This window comes from Cicer arietinum, chromosome 5 (genome assembly GCF_000331145.2).
Source record: "Cicer arietinum cultivar CDC Frontier isolate Library 1 chromosome 5, Cicar.CDCFrontier_v2.0, whole genome shotgun sequence".
NCBI lineage: Eukaryota > Viridiplantae > Streptophyta > Magnoliopsida > Fabales > Fabaceae > Cicer > Cicer arietinum.
In genome coordinates this window covers 76146462-76159919 of record NC_021164.2, presented here as the reverse complement: position 1 = coordinate 76159919, position 13458 = coordinate 76146462, and the positions used below count along the sequence as shown (strand labels likewise).

General features: G+C 35.7%; 1 protein-coding gene across 2 annotated transcripts in view; it reads left to right on the top strand.

The window, feature by feature from the left end:
- Positions 1–12629, top strand: part of LOC101498285 (uncharacterized) — a 15812-nt gene extending 3183 nt beyond the window's left edge. For both annotated transcript variants that reach the window (XM_004501030.4, XM_073368338.1), the window contains exons 3-22: positions 528–736; positions 1417–1536; positions 1743–1871; positions 1950–2075; positions 2551–2606; positions 2696–2795; positions 2895–3012; positions 3087–3296; positions 3391–3727; positions 6063–6156; positions 8293–8401; positions 8667–8938; positions 9083–9210; positions 9503–9737; positions 10304–10492; positions 10620–10906; positions 11078–11285; positions 11398–11640; positions 11790–11878; positions 11963–12629. In XM_004501030.4, coding sequence (XP_004501087.1) covers positions 528–736; positions 1417–1536; positions 1743–1871; positions 1950–2075; positions 2551–2606; positions 2696–2795; positions 2895–3012; positions 3087–3296; positions 3391–3727; positions 6063–6156; positions 8293–8401; positions 8667–8938; positions 9083–9210; positions 9503–9737; positions 10304–10492; positions 10620–10906; positions 11078–11285; positions 11398–11640; positions 11790–11878; positions 11963–12110 — 3407 coding nt within the window. In that variant the 3' untranslated portion in view covers positions 12111–12629. The remainder of the gene's footprint in view (positions 1–527; positions 737–1416; positions 1537–1742; positions 1872–1949; positions 2076–2550; positions 2607–2695; positions 2796–2894; positions 3013–3086; positions 3297–3390; positions 3728–6062; positions 6157–8292; positions 8402–8666; positions 8939–9082; positions 9211–9502; positions 9738–10303; positions 10493–10619; positions 10907–11077; positions 11286–11397; positions 11641–11789; positions 11879–11962) is intronic.
- Positions 12630–13458: the final 829 nt, after the last annotated feature.

Sequence of the window (13458 nt, the reverse complement as noted above, 5' to 3'; positions counted from 1 at the left end):
AGGGGGGGAGGGGATCCATATATCCGCAAAATGCTGAATGATTATGCAGTTTGAATTCTTAGAGAATTTGTATTATTTCAATTTGTTTTGGAAAGAAACATATTAGTTCTAAATTCTAATAAGTCCACCGCTGTATCTAATGGACTTTTTGTGAATGAATTCCTCTTTTGGTAGATAAATATGGTTAAGAGTCATAGTTAAGGAACTTCCACGGTGGGGAGCACCTGATTGCGATTTAATGACACACTTTGTTTTTGGGTTTATGAATGATAAGGCAAATGTTTGTGAGGAATCACTAACTTGGCATTGCAAAATAATGCATAGATTGCTCTCTAGATTCTAGAATTAACTAGGCTTTGTGTATATATATCATCAAGGATCCTACTTTTTGGACAACTCATATTGGTAGGACAATAGTCGAGTCCATCCCTTTGGCCTCTCATTGGATGATTTTGAAATTCTGATATGACTTTATTATTTTTTTGTTACATTGGGACTTCAAATTCATCATCAGTTCTGTATTTCAGGTGGTCGTAGCTTTGCTTGTCCTGAAAATGCAGGTGCTGCTGGGACTCTTTACGATGCAGTTCCTCGAAGCCTTATAGTTGATAACTTTAACATGACAACTGATACAGAGACACTTCTCTTGGAGTTTCCTTATCAACCCCTTTGGACTAATGTTTATGTTCGTAACAAGGCTAGGGCCACAGTTCCATTGCTCTGGAGTCGTGTTCAGGTTTGTGAAATGCAGATTTATAAATGATTGGATTGTCCCAATCCCCATGCTGATTTTCTGTTTGTTAACCCCTTTTCTTTCTTGTCTTCCAACAGCCTTTTTATTTTGCTTGTTTTTTTCTCAAAATTTTTATATCAATTTTGATTTTGATATTCCTCTGTGGACTCTGAATATGAGTACATGAACATATATGATTACCTCCAATAAAACATTTAGAGTAGAAAAACAAGAATCTAGGCAATTGAATTATCTGATCTAGGTGGAAGCTTTGAAAAAAAGAATTTAATATTGTTTCACCCAGTTATGTCTCCTAAATTCTCGTCATTCCTCTCGATGATTCAATATTCCGAATGAGACATAGGTTTATTTAGTATTTTATATTGTTGTGATTGTACTTACCAAAATTCGTTCTCTCAAAGAAGCCATGTGCCAAAGCCACACCCCAGTATAGTTGGATTTTTATACTGTCACTGACAGAATTGTTGTGGATTTGATAAGAGATTTTGTTTCTGTATTTCCTGTCCTTTCTGACAAATACTTCCATAAAATGGTGAACTACTTGTCTTCTCTTCATATTTTAATGCATGTTCTATCTTATCTTTCATCTATATTGAAACAAATATTTGGCATGTGAGGGCATCAGTTAAACTATTTTCCCCCCTTTCTGGTTCATTATATAGGTGCAAGGGCAGATAAGTATCTTGGAGGGTGGTGTTTTGAGCTTTGGCCTGCCACACTATGCTACTTCAGAGTTTGAATTATTGGCTGAAGAGCTGTTGATGAGTGATTCTGAGATGAAGGTAGCTGGAATCTCAGAGCATTTGTTTGCGAGATCTTGTTTCTTGATAAAATTTTGAGCTTTAGTTCCGCTGTCCACTGCATCTTTAAATTGCAATTTAGAACTAAACCTAAATGATGATATCAGACAAAGGGTGCACTGTTTTCTTATAATACTTTTTCATGGTCCACTGTAACTTTAGCCTTACACTTAATTTGCATGACAAAGGTATATGGAGCTTTGCGCATGTCTGTAAAAATGTTCTTGATGTGGAACTCAAAAATGCTCATAGACGGTGGGGAAGATATAACACTGGCAACTTCTTTGCTTGAGGCTAGTAATTTAATTGTTCTCAGGGTATGGAACAACTCCTTCGCTGTGTATTATTATTCCATTTGTTATTGGTATATTTGACACATTAGGTTTTGTTAACAGGGGTCTTCCGTGATACATTCTAATGCAAACCTTGGAGTTCATGGACAAGGTTTACTTAATTTATCAGGCCCGGGCGATTGGATTGAAGCACAGCGTTTGGTTTTATCCCTATTTTATAGTATTCATGTGAGACAATGTTTTGTTTGTTTTATCTGATCTTTTGTATAGTGCTTGTTCCTGCATGATTTCCTTTTTATGGCTTATGCCTTCCAGAACATATCTATAAATAATCCATAGAAACTGCTATTTTGTGGCTGTGCTTAGACTGATTAAACAGAAAATGTCAGAAAAATATCATATTGAATTCCGGTTCTATTGGCATCATGTTAAGATCTTGGGATTTATTTGGTGCATACTCATCTTTCTTCATAGTCCCTACTCTTTGTGTTACGATGGACTGTTTTTATTGCTTGCGCGTCATTCTGTCGGTGGTTCAGTTGTATTCTTCTCAAAGTTTATTGTTTGCAGTCATGACGTTTGATTTGGTTCTTCTCAATTTTCTCTTAGCCATTGTGATAATAATGTATGTTCTTGTGTCCGGGTTGAGCTTTATTTGTTCTTACCTCTACAATTAAGTTTTCTTTTTGACCTTTTCTTGTAGGTTGGGCCTGGATCTGTCCTGCGTGGTCCATTGGAAAACGCAACAACTGATGATGTGTATGTTTGGTTGTTGTCAAATCATCATTTGTTGACCTCTCATCTTAGTTTCTAGTTCTGCTGAATTTCTATACTCTTATGATTGACAGTACTCCAAAACTTTACTGTAACAACAAGGATTGCCCGTATGAATTGCTTCACCCTCCTGAAGATTGCAATGTGAACTCATCCTTGTCTTTCACACTTCAGGTATTTTTTGAGGTTTTAATGGTGTAAAGAATTTGGTTATGCTAATATGCTTGTCCATCCATTGTTTAAACTTGAGACTTCTGTATGTTGCCTTTCTAGATCTGCCGTGTTGAGGATGTCCTTGTTGAAGGCCTTATAAAAGGTTCTGTTGTTCATTTTCATAGGGCAAGAACGATAAGTATCGAATCTTCTGGAACAATATCTGCCTCTGGAATGGGTATGTTTCCTTGTTGTCACTTGGTTACTCAAATATAAATTTTCTGCACTGATTATGTTTGGAAAAAATTTTAGGTTGTACTGGTGGTCTGGGTCATGGACATGTTCTAAGTAACGGTATTGGCAGTGGTGGTGGGTATGGTGGTAACGGTGGAAAGGCATGTTCCAATGACTATTGTGTTGAGGGTGGCATCTCATATGGGACTCCAGACCTGCCCTGTGAACTTGGTAGTGGAAGTGGAAATGACAACTCAACTGGTACCACAGCTGGGGGTGGTATCATAGGTAAGCTTATGTTTGGTTCAGCTAACATGTTATTTTTAATAACAGATGTTAATAACCTATTTTGTTCTTCATTTTCTTTCATGTGTTGTATCAGTAATTGGATCATTAGATCATCCTTTGTCAAGTTTGTCAATCAAAGGTTCTGTAAATGCCGATGGAGAGAATTTTGATCCAGCAATTAGAAGGGAAAAGTTTCTAATTTTTGATAATTTTACTGGAGGCCCTGGAGGTGGATCTGGTGGCACTGTACTATTGTTTCTCCATACTCTTGCCATCGGTGAATCAGCTATTCTTTCTAGTATTGGGGGATATAGTGGTATTAGTGGAGGTGGCGGTGGAGGTGGTGGAAGAATTCATTTTCATTGGTTTGACATTCCGACTGGAGATGTTTATCAGCCCATTGCTAGTGTGAAAGGAGTCATTCAGTCTGGGTATGTCTACAATAATCTTTTAATGCAATTATACAATTTATTTGAAGTTTGCTCAATATCTCTAGCTACTTGTAAGCCTTCAAGAAGACCTTTGTTGTTGTCTTAATTAAAGTTTCCTATTGCTACTAGACTGTATGATCTTGTAGTATGCTTTTTTCTCTCTTTTGACCATCAGTGTAGCTGCCTTCAACGGCAGCCAGTGTTTGATTGTGTTATTTGCTATATTAATTAAAGTTAACATTTGTAGTTGTTATTGATGTTATTTTTCTTTTGTTTTCTGCTTTGTATTTATCCTCTCCCCATGTACATCTGAAGGATTAGATTTTAATTCTGACCTTACGACGCAATAACATCTTAGATAGGCATCTTTCCAGAGGAATAATAGTTTTATGAGAAGGTTGTTAGCATATACTCCTTTTATGTTGTTAGAAAAAAGTAGATGAAGAGAAAATTACAACTGGAACTATGATAAGACTTCCTTAGAAAAAGTTAAGAAAGGAAACTGGGAAGCAGCAATGCTGACGAATACCTTTGCATCTCAGAGATGGATGTTCCCTTAAAACAACCTTGGGAAGAACTTGCAAGTGAGAGTCAGATTATAACTCTGTTCTTGATCACACCAACTCAAAGATGTGTGCATCGTGCTTAGGGGTGTGCATGGGATGGTGGTTAACCAAACCTAAATTACCAAACCAAATATTAGGTTTTTTTGAAACCATTTGGGCTAAACCGGTTTTTTTTAGCCAAACAGTTTAAAACTGGTTTAGATCCGGTTCAGGTTTGATTTATAGAATTGTAACGTTAAAAATATGGTTTCCTAAATTCAAACCGGTTTAGTGCAAACTGGGTTTAAAACCGGTTTGTTTATGCTACCCAATTTTGCTATTGTAATCCATGAGAGTTGTGTTTACATAAAATAAAGCTTCTAACATTAGAGCTAAATCTCTTTGCGTACACTTCATATCCTTGTCGTGAAGAGTTCAATTGGAAAACGTATAAGGAGAGGAAGCAACTGGGACGTGATGGTAGACAGCTAAAAGCCAATAAACGCGTATTAAAAGATGCTCAAAGCAGTATCAACTCTTAATATTGCTCTTTCTTTTCACCCCTTCTGATTGGACTCTCATTCCTTGTTTTGCAACAATTGCAAAAACTTAATAGATTACTTAAAACAAGAAAGTCACTGCCCAGATATCTTTGTTGCCATCATTGGGAATAAAAGGGTCAGTTTGCAGTTAACAAGCTGCGATTAGGTCTCACTTTAGGTATCCAAGGATTTTACTGGTTTCTAGAAGTGGGTACCAATTTTGTTTTCTCTTGCCAAATGGTCCAGGTGAGTTTTCAATCTCAAGTGGACTGGGCTTTTTATAAGAGGTGCACTGGTGTTTTTGTAATGGTTCTAGTTCACCGGATTGTTTGCGCACCCCTAATCCTGCTCCGATCACACATAATAATAGCAAAGTTAGAACATTTGCATTTTGTCCGGCTCTTTAAACCAAACCATAAAATACTGCTTGACTGCTTCTGCATAAAAAGCACTTCACTCGGAAAATATCCTGAAATGTTCAAGTCCCACAAATGCAGCATGCTTTCTAGTTTCTATTAATCATTTTGAGCTTGTGTGTTTTTTCTTGTTCTTGGGGGTTGGGATAGTAATTAGGGGTTGAATCAGAAGATAGCTTTTTTTTTTCCCCTTCATTTTCTTCACTGTGTTAGAACCATAGAACTTAGCTTGTATATATTTATCCAAGAATTTTTTTATGTATATTGTAATGATGATAACTAGTCATAAACCCGTGCGATGCACGTGGCGACATTCGAAAATTATTAACTTATTTTTTGTTGATAATATACTAGTATTAACTTAAACTTATATTTAGTAAAGATAGTAAAAAAGTTGACATTAATTTTTTTTTTAAAGAAACAGTCAAAACATACTAATAATAAAACAATACATAACACTATTTTTCAAATGTATGAAAAAAATTATATATTATTTTCATTGTGCATTAATGTGTGTTTAAAATAATGGTTGTTTCTTTTATATAATTTAACTACTTGATATTTTTTCATAATCAACCAAAAAATAGCATAGCATTTCCTCTCATGTTCACAAATGATTCTAGTGAGGAGTGGAATGAAACTATGTTCAGCCCCACGCGGTGATTGCAGCCCCAAACTCCCATGACTTTAGCAAATTTCCTCTTTTTACATAAATCTTGTCAGATATTTGTTTCCATGAAGTTTTCTGTTTTGACACTATTTATTTTGCGGTTCTCTTGCTTTTGATTGATGTATATTGGTAATTTCTGAACTTTATTATTTTACCTGACAGGGGAGGAATGGGTAAAGGCTTGGGTGGTTCTGGAGCAAATGGGACGATATCTGGGAAAGCTTGTCCCAAAGGGCTCTACGGTACATTTTGTGAGGTATATATATATAAATATATTTTCCAGTTTCCCAATTCTGTTATATTTTCACATATAATGCTCTCGCTAGGTTTCTATTCACAAGTTTATTTTGTTAATGCGTGGTACCAAATAGAAGGAATTAGGGGCAGCACAATGTATATAAAATACCTTCTCATCTCAAGGGATAACTTCCGACTCAGTTATTTGTGAACGAACAACCTATCCTCTTCTGAATTCATTCCTTACCTTTAATAATCATTACTCTCTTACTCTAACCCATAACTGCCCACTAAATTCTTTAACTGTCTAATGTCTATTTAAACAATTATCCCCATGCTAATAACCGAGGAAGTTACAATCGAGATCCTTGGGAGAGGTACCAAGATCGTGAATCGGGGGATCATAACACATATTGTACCTACCAATGTCTCAAACTCATATATCTAAGCTTAAAGATTCATATATATATATATATGTGTGTGTGTGTGTGTGTGTGCATACAAAAGAACATAATTAAGTAAACAAACTTCAAATCACACCCAAAATACTTAATTAAACTCGAATTTAGGATTATAAGGTTCAATAGCATAAAATCATAAATGACAAAACAATTAAAACAGAGAAGGAAAGGTTGCTGGGAACAGAGCAATGAGAAACGTAGAACGCGAGGAAAAAAAGCAAAACGTGAGAATTGTTGATAAGGCTATGTGTAAACATAGACCTCCCATTACTAAGGTGTATGAGAGGCGCCAACGTGGCACCAACAGAAAATAACTGATTTTCTGTTATTAGGATCCTGAGAATAGAATAAATAGGGAAGGGAGAGTCATGTAAGAGAGTTTTTTTGGGAAGTTGATTGTGTAGTAACTGATTCTGGGAATCAGTTAGGGAAATTCATTCTCTTTCTTTCTATCTTTTCTCTGTTTTCTATTGTAACAGAGAATTCTTGAATAATAATACGCATAGCTCAGATCCATTGATTTGAAGCATTTCAGAATCCCTAAGTTCTTCTCTCAATTCACCTCATTCTACTTACCAGTATTATCAATTGTGAAGGAGCTTAATGCGTGGGAAGATAACTGTCAAGCATTAAAAAACTACTAAACGTGTTTTTTTAGGATTTAGGAGTAAACCGTCGTTTTTAAGCAACCAGGTCACGGAGTTGACCCACGCGAGCCCGATGCTGCAACATGCATGAACTGATCGATGTTTGCTCGTGATTCCACCTCGTTGCGCGGCGATCCTAGCCGGGTCGACCGATTTCTGATTCTGGGCATGTGCGAACACGACGAATGGTAGCATAACCGCAGAATCGAGCGATTATATATTCCAGATCTTGATTTTGACTACCATGCTAATAACTCCTCTCTTCATTGTCCTTACTTCCTCCTAGAGTACACTATTCATTCTTTTTCCGTTGACAGCACCCTGTTCTTAACAGATAACAGTATGGCACTCCTGGTTGTTATCATCCAAGCAATGCATTGGTATACGACTTGTTAAAACTATACGACTCATTAAAATTGTAATGAAAAAATGTCGATGCACCCTAACAGGAGTGCAAATAAGCTTAAAGATATTGTGGTGGAAGGTTCCTTATGTGTGACTAACCGATTGTAAACCAAATACATGCCTAGGAACTGGTAACATGCTAGCAGTGACTGAAGTCGTGGGTTCTGGATTTGATAGCAGATGAATAGAAAAAAGTGGACTGCCTATCCTTGGGTGGAGGAAACAAGGGGGAGGAATGCTAGAAGAAAAGAGCGAAAGATCTGTAGTTACACACCTAACCCCTAGTCAGCAATCTGCCATAGCCTAGTTCTATTGTCACGACTCACACCTACTTTACACTTGCAAACAAAGATATATCTTGAATGACTGTGTTTTGTTTTAGTTTTGTAACTTCATCGAGCCTTACCCTTACTGGAATTTGATGCTCTTGTTATTTGCATAGTATTCGCAATGTGTATTTACTATTCATCGAGCCTTACCCTTACTGCTTTTAACTGGGCAAAATAAAGCCTACTCAAACTATAGGAGCTTCATTTACCCTCTTTGTCTGTATTCTGTGATTACTTGTGGGTTTGCATTTTGTGGTGGCTACTTTATGCTTCTGCTCAATTTTTTACTCATGATGTTTTTGCATGGCTCCAGGAATGTCCAGCAGGCACTTACAAGAATGTTACTGGATCTGATAGATCACTTTGTCAAGTTTGTCCTGTTAACGAGCTTCCTCATCGTGCTGTTTATATTTCAGTCCGAGGTAGATTTTACATATAAATGGATGATTAATTAAGCTGGCATACCAGAGTCTTAAATGTAATGTAATTTAGAGTTATATCGTGGAAGTTGAAGAATGGTACCAGATTTTTTTTTTTTAAATTTTATAATTGTGGATTTGTATTTTAATTGCTTATATATATTTATCTATTTTTGGGTAGTGGAGATGGGTCGTTGTCCGATTCTGATCTGATTATGGTATCTCTGCTCTATCAATGCATAAATTGTTATCTCGTCCTTTTGTACAGGTGGTATTACTGAAGCCCCTTGTCCTTACCAATGCATTTCAGACCGATATCACATGCCTGACTGTTATACAGCTCTTGAAGAGTTAATATACACATTTGGTGGACCTTGGTTATTTGGTCTTTTTCTTACTGGTCTCTTGATCCTGTTAGCTTTGGTGCTCAGTGTTGCAAGGATGAAATTTGTTGGTGTTGATGAATTACCAGGCCCAGCACCCACCCAACATGGTTGTCAAATTGATCATTCCTTCCCTTTCCTGGAGTCGTTAAATGAGGTGGTTTTTCTCAAACTCTTGGTTCCTTTCTTGTTTCCTTATTTTGATTTGCTAACTCTGATGATCATCCCTTACCAGTGAATATTTTGTTTCTTTGGGGAATATTTTTTAATAGCGCAACCACTTTTGTTGTGCAATGGCCAGGTCCTAGAGACGAACAGAGTTGAGGAGTCCCAGAGTCATGTTCATAGAATGTACTTTATTGGACCTAACACTTTCAGTGAACCCTGGCATCTGCCACATACACCTTCGGAACAAATACACGATATTGTGTAAGTAAACTTCTTCAATAGATTCCATGGTTATTTGGTTAATAATTCAATGTTGTCAAATAACGGCTATAGGAGCGCTATCGCGTAACAAATTCAAATAAATCGCTATTGTTTTGTGATACGCTATTTAGTACGAAGTGTTGTCAAATAGTGACTATGGTAGTGCTATAGCACTGTAGCATAGCAAAATTTGAACAAACCGCCATTTTCTGTGATCCCTAATTAACAACTCTTGCTTAATTTATTCAGTTATGATATTGAGATGGAAATCTTTCAATGTTTGATGTGGCAGCTATGAGAGTGCATTCAATACATTTGTGGATGAGATCAATGCTATAGCAGCTTATCAATGGTGGGAGGGAGCAATTTATAGCTCTCTCTCCATTCTTGCATATCCACTTGCATGGTCATGGCAACAATGCCGCAGGAGATTGAAGTTGCAACGACTGCGTGAGTTTGTTCGATCAGAGTATAACCATGCATGCCTCCGTTCTTGCCGATCACGAGCTCTCTATGAAGGGATTAAGGTTTGATTTGATGACATGCATATTTAGCCTGTAGATAATGAAACATTTGAAATTCAAATGGTTTTTTTTTTAATAAGCTGTGTTGGTTTAGATGCATCTCTTGATCTGAATCTAATGCGCACATATGGCCAATTATAAAATAGAGTTTATTATATATATGGGTTGCTGGATACATGCTGAGTAAATGATTCTATATATCAATGTCATGCAGAGTTGGTGGTATTGTTAAACCAACTATTGTCTGTTGTATCAGACACCATTTATTCTATTGCATCACCTTTGGTGATAAAATAATATCACTTCTTTAACTAAGACATGATGGATAATTGATTCAAATATGTTGATAGCCCTTGGCATATTAAAATTGCATTATTCTTTTTGTCCTTCCTTATCTATCAGGATTATATACCATCTTCAGGTTTTTGTTGTAATTTTGGTTTAAGAGTTTTCCAATTAGAATAAAACATTCTTGGATAGCCTTGCAATTTTTAATTTGAATTAAAGGCAGAGTAGATTCAGGTTTTTAATGTCTTGTAGAATGTTGATTGACTCATAAAATTATGTAGGTAAATGCAACCTCTGACTTGATGCTTGCATATGTGGACTTTTTTCTTGGCGGTGATGAGAAGAGAACAGACCTGCCTCCTCGATTACATGAAAGGTTCCCAATGACATTGCTTTTTGGTGGTGATGGAAGTTATATGGCCCCATTCATCCTTCACAATGATAATATCCTTACCAGCCTCATGAGTCAGGTTTGTTTATTGATTTTGGGAACACAATTTTATTTATGGACACACTTAGATACATGTGTAATTTGTTACTTGCTCCACCGTTGGGGAAGTTAATTTACATGCATATTTTTTTTAATCTTTATTGCAGTCAGTTCAACCTACCACATGGTATCGATTGGTTGCTGGGCTGAACGCACAATTGCGGTTAGTGCGCCGTGGACGACTAAGAGTAACATTTCGACCTGTCATCAGATGGCTTGAAACTCATGCTAATCCTGCATTGAGCATCCATGGTGTACGTGTTGATCTTGCTTGGTTTGAGGCTACAAGTATTGGCTATGGACACTATGGGATTGTGGTTTATGCTCTTGAAGGAGGTTATCCGGCCACTGGAGGAAGTATTGATGGAGCCTTAAGAACCGAGGAAAGATCACGGTAATTTATCCCTTATACTCATGGCCTGCTACCAATTTCTTTTTCTACAATCTTTATGAGAAGCAGTAAACATGATGTGCTGATGAATGGTCTAGAAATTTGTGGTATGGTTTTCTGTGTGAAAATACATGAATTTTTTATGTTCTGGTTTTGACAATTTTTGGTTTCCAGGGTTCAAAATGTTAAGAATGACCATCATTTGGGGCTTGCAAGTGGAGCTCACTTGAGCCCTGATGGAAGAATTGAGAGCAATTATATAAGGCGAAAGATGCATGGAGTTTCTTTAGATGTAAACAATTTGCAGATGCTTGGCGAGAAGAGAGATATCTTTTATCTTCTCTCTTTTATACTTCAGAATACAAAACCTGTTGGACATCAGGTATCTTCTAATGATATTTTTGCAGACTCATCATTACACAAATATTGCTTGTTCTGGCGCTTGGATTATTGAGAACTGACTTCCCCTTTTTCCTTTATTGTGATGAATGCAGGATCTTGTTGGTTTAGTAATCTCAATGTTGCTTCTAGGAGATTTTAGTTTAGTATTACTTACCCTGCTTCAGTTGTACTCAATTGCTTTGGTGGATGTATTTCTTGTATTGTTTATATTACCTTTTGGCATTCTTCTCCCATTTCCTGTTGGAATCAATGCTCTATTTAGTCATGGACCAAGGCGTTCTGCAGGCCTTGCACGTCTCTATGCTCTGTGGAACCTTACATCGTTTATTAATGTTGTGAGTTTTCTATCAAATTTCAACTGAGTGGTATTTTTTCCCTTTTTGTCAGACAAATGGGTTTTTTTCCTTCCATTTATTAGGCTGAAATAAATTATATGGATTTTATTTGTTTTAATTGGGGATTTTGTTACTATCTCTATCACTAGGTGGTTGCATTTCTATGTGGATATATTCATTACAACTCTCCATCCTCTTCCAGCAAAAGACCCCCTAGCATTCAGCCATGGAATATCATGTAAGGGCATTCCTAGCTTCAATAAGATATGCTTATTTAAGAATATCTGCCTAGGTATTTATTTTTGAACTGATTGGGGTGCAGGGATGAAAACGAATGGTGGATTTTCCCTGCTGGACTGGTTTTGTTTAAATTATTGCAGTCTCAACTCATCAATTGGCATGTTGCCAATCTGGAAATTCAAGACCGTTCCTTGTATAGTAATGATTTTGAGCTGTTCTGGCAGTCTTGATGGTATGTTCACAGCATATATTCAACATTAACTTTCCCCCCAATACTCCCTTCTCTTGATCCATCACATGTTCGATTTGAGTACATCTAGAATAGGTCAAAGATTGACATAGAGATGATAGGAAAACATGAGGTGGGGAGAAATAGAACTACAGAAACCCAAAGTAAACGGTGCAGAGGTATTCATTACTGTAACACCTAAAGATCAATAGTTCTTTCAAAATTAAACCATTTTCACCTTGAATTCCCTAATGTGTAAATATCAAGCAATCGAGTACTCTTCATAATATGTTGTGGATTAGTAACTCTTGCCTACTTTTCATTTTGTTCAATTGGAAGATGCCTTCTAGCTCAGTAAAATCGGCATAGTGAGAATTTCCGTGTAGGCTTATAATTTGGTCCAAAGTACGTTTTTGTAATTTATGTTTTAATTTAAATAATCTTCAAATGATAAAACATTTATATAAGTTAGCCCTGTCTCCCGGTATCCATACACAAAAGACATCAGTTAATTGCATTATTTCTTATCTGTGCTCAGCTTTTAATATATTTATTTTCTCAGTTGAGTTTTGATATTTTTTGGGTCTAAGTTTTAGTCGCAATTCAGCAATTGAGTAGAGCCGAGTAGGAAGGTTTTAACTTGGATGGGGGGTGGTAGTGTTTGAGTGAGAGCAGAAGAAACTCATTCCTCTGATAACACAAAAACAAATCACGATGTTTGGCAGCCAAGAGTCTCACTGGATTAACAATTGGAAATTAAAACTTGGCAATTCTTGGATTGATTCTAATCTATTTACGTTTTACAAAATATGCGATTACTAAATGAATGAAAGTGTAATGTTCATTTAATTTTTTATTGGCAATAATATATTGTCTTTTATGTTTCAATTAATTTTTTTGTTTAAATTTTTTAAGTTTATTTTTTTTATTTCATATTTTAAGTTATATTTGGTTTGCATTATTAGTTTTTTAGATATATTAAATTATGCATGCGGTCTTTTAAATTTGAATTACTGTCATGAAATAGTAAGATCTAATTGAAAAATCGTAATGAAGAAGTTAAAAGATATTGATTATGCGAATAGATCTTTATTACATTGTTTTTAAGACTATATGTGTGTTTAAATTCTTGTAAAGAATTTTAAGAAATATAGATAGTTTATAAGATTTGATGAATGTGTTTTGAAGGATAGGTATGAGAAATATATTATTATAACATTTAGGAGAGTTTTTAATGATAAGAAGATTTCACTTGAATTAATTATTCTTGAAATATATTATTATTATTATTATTATTATTATTATTATTATTATTATTATTATTATTATTATTATTATTATTATTATTA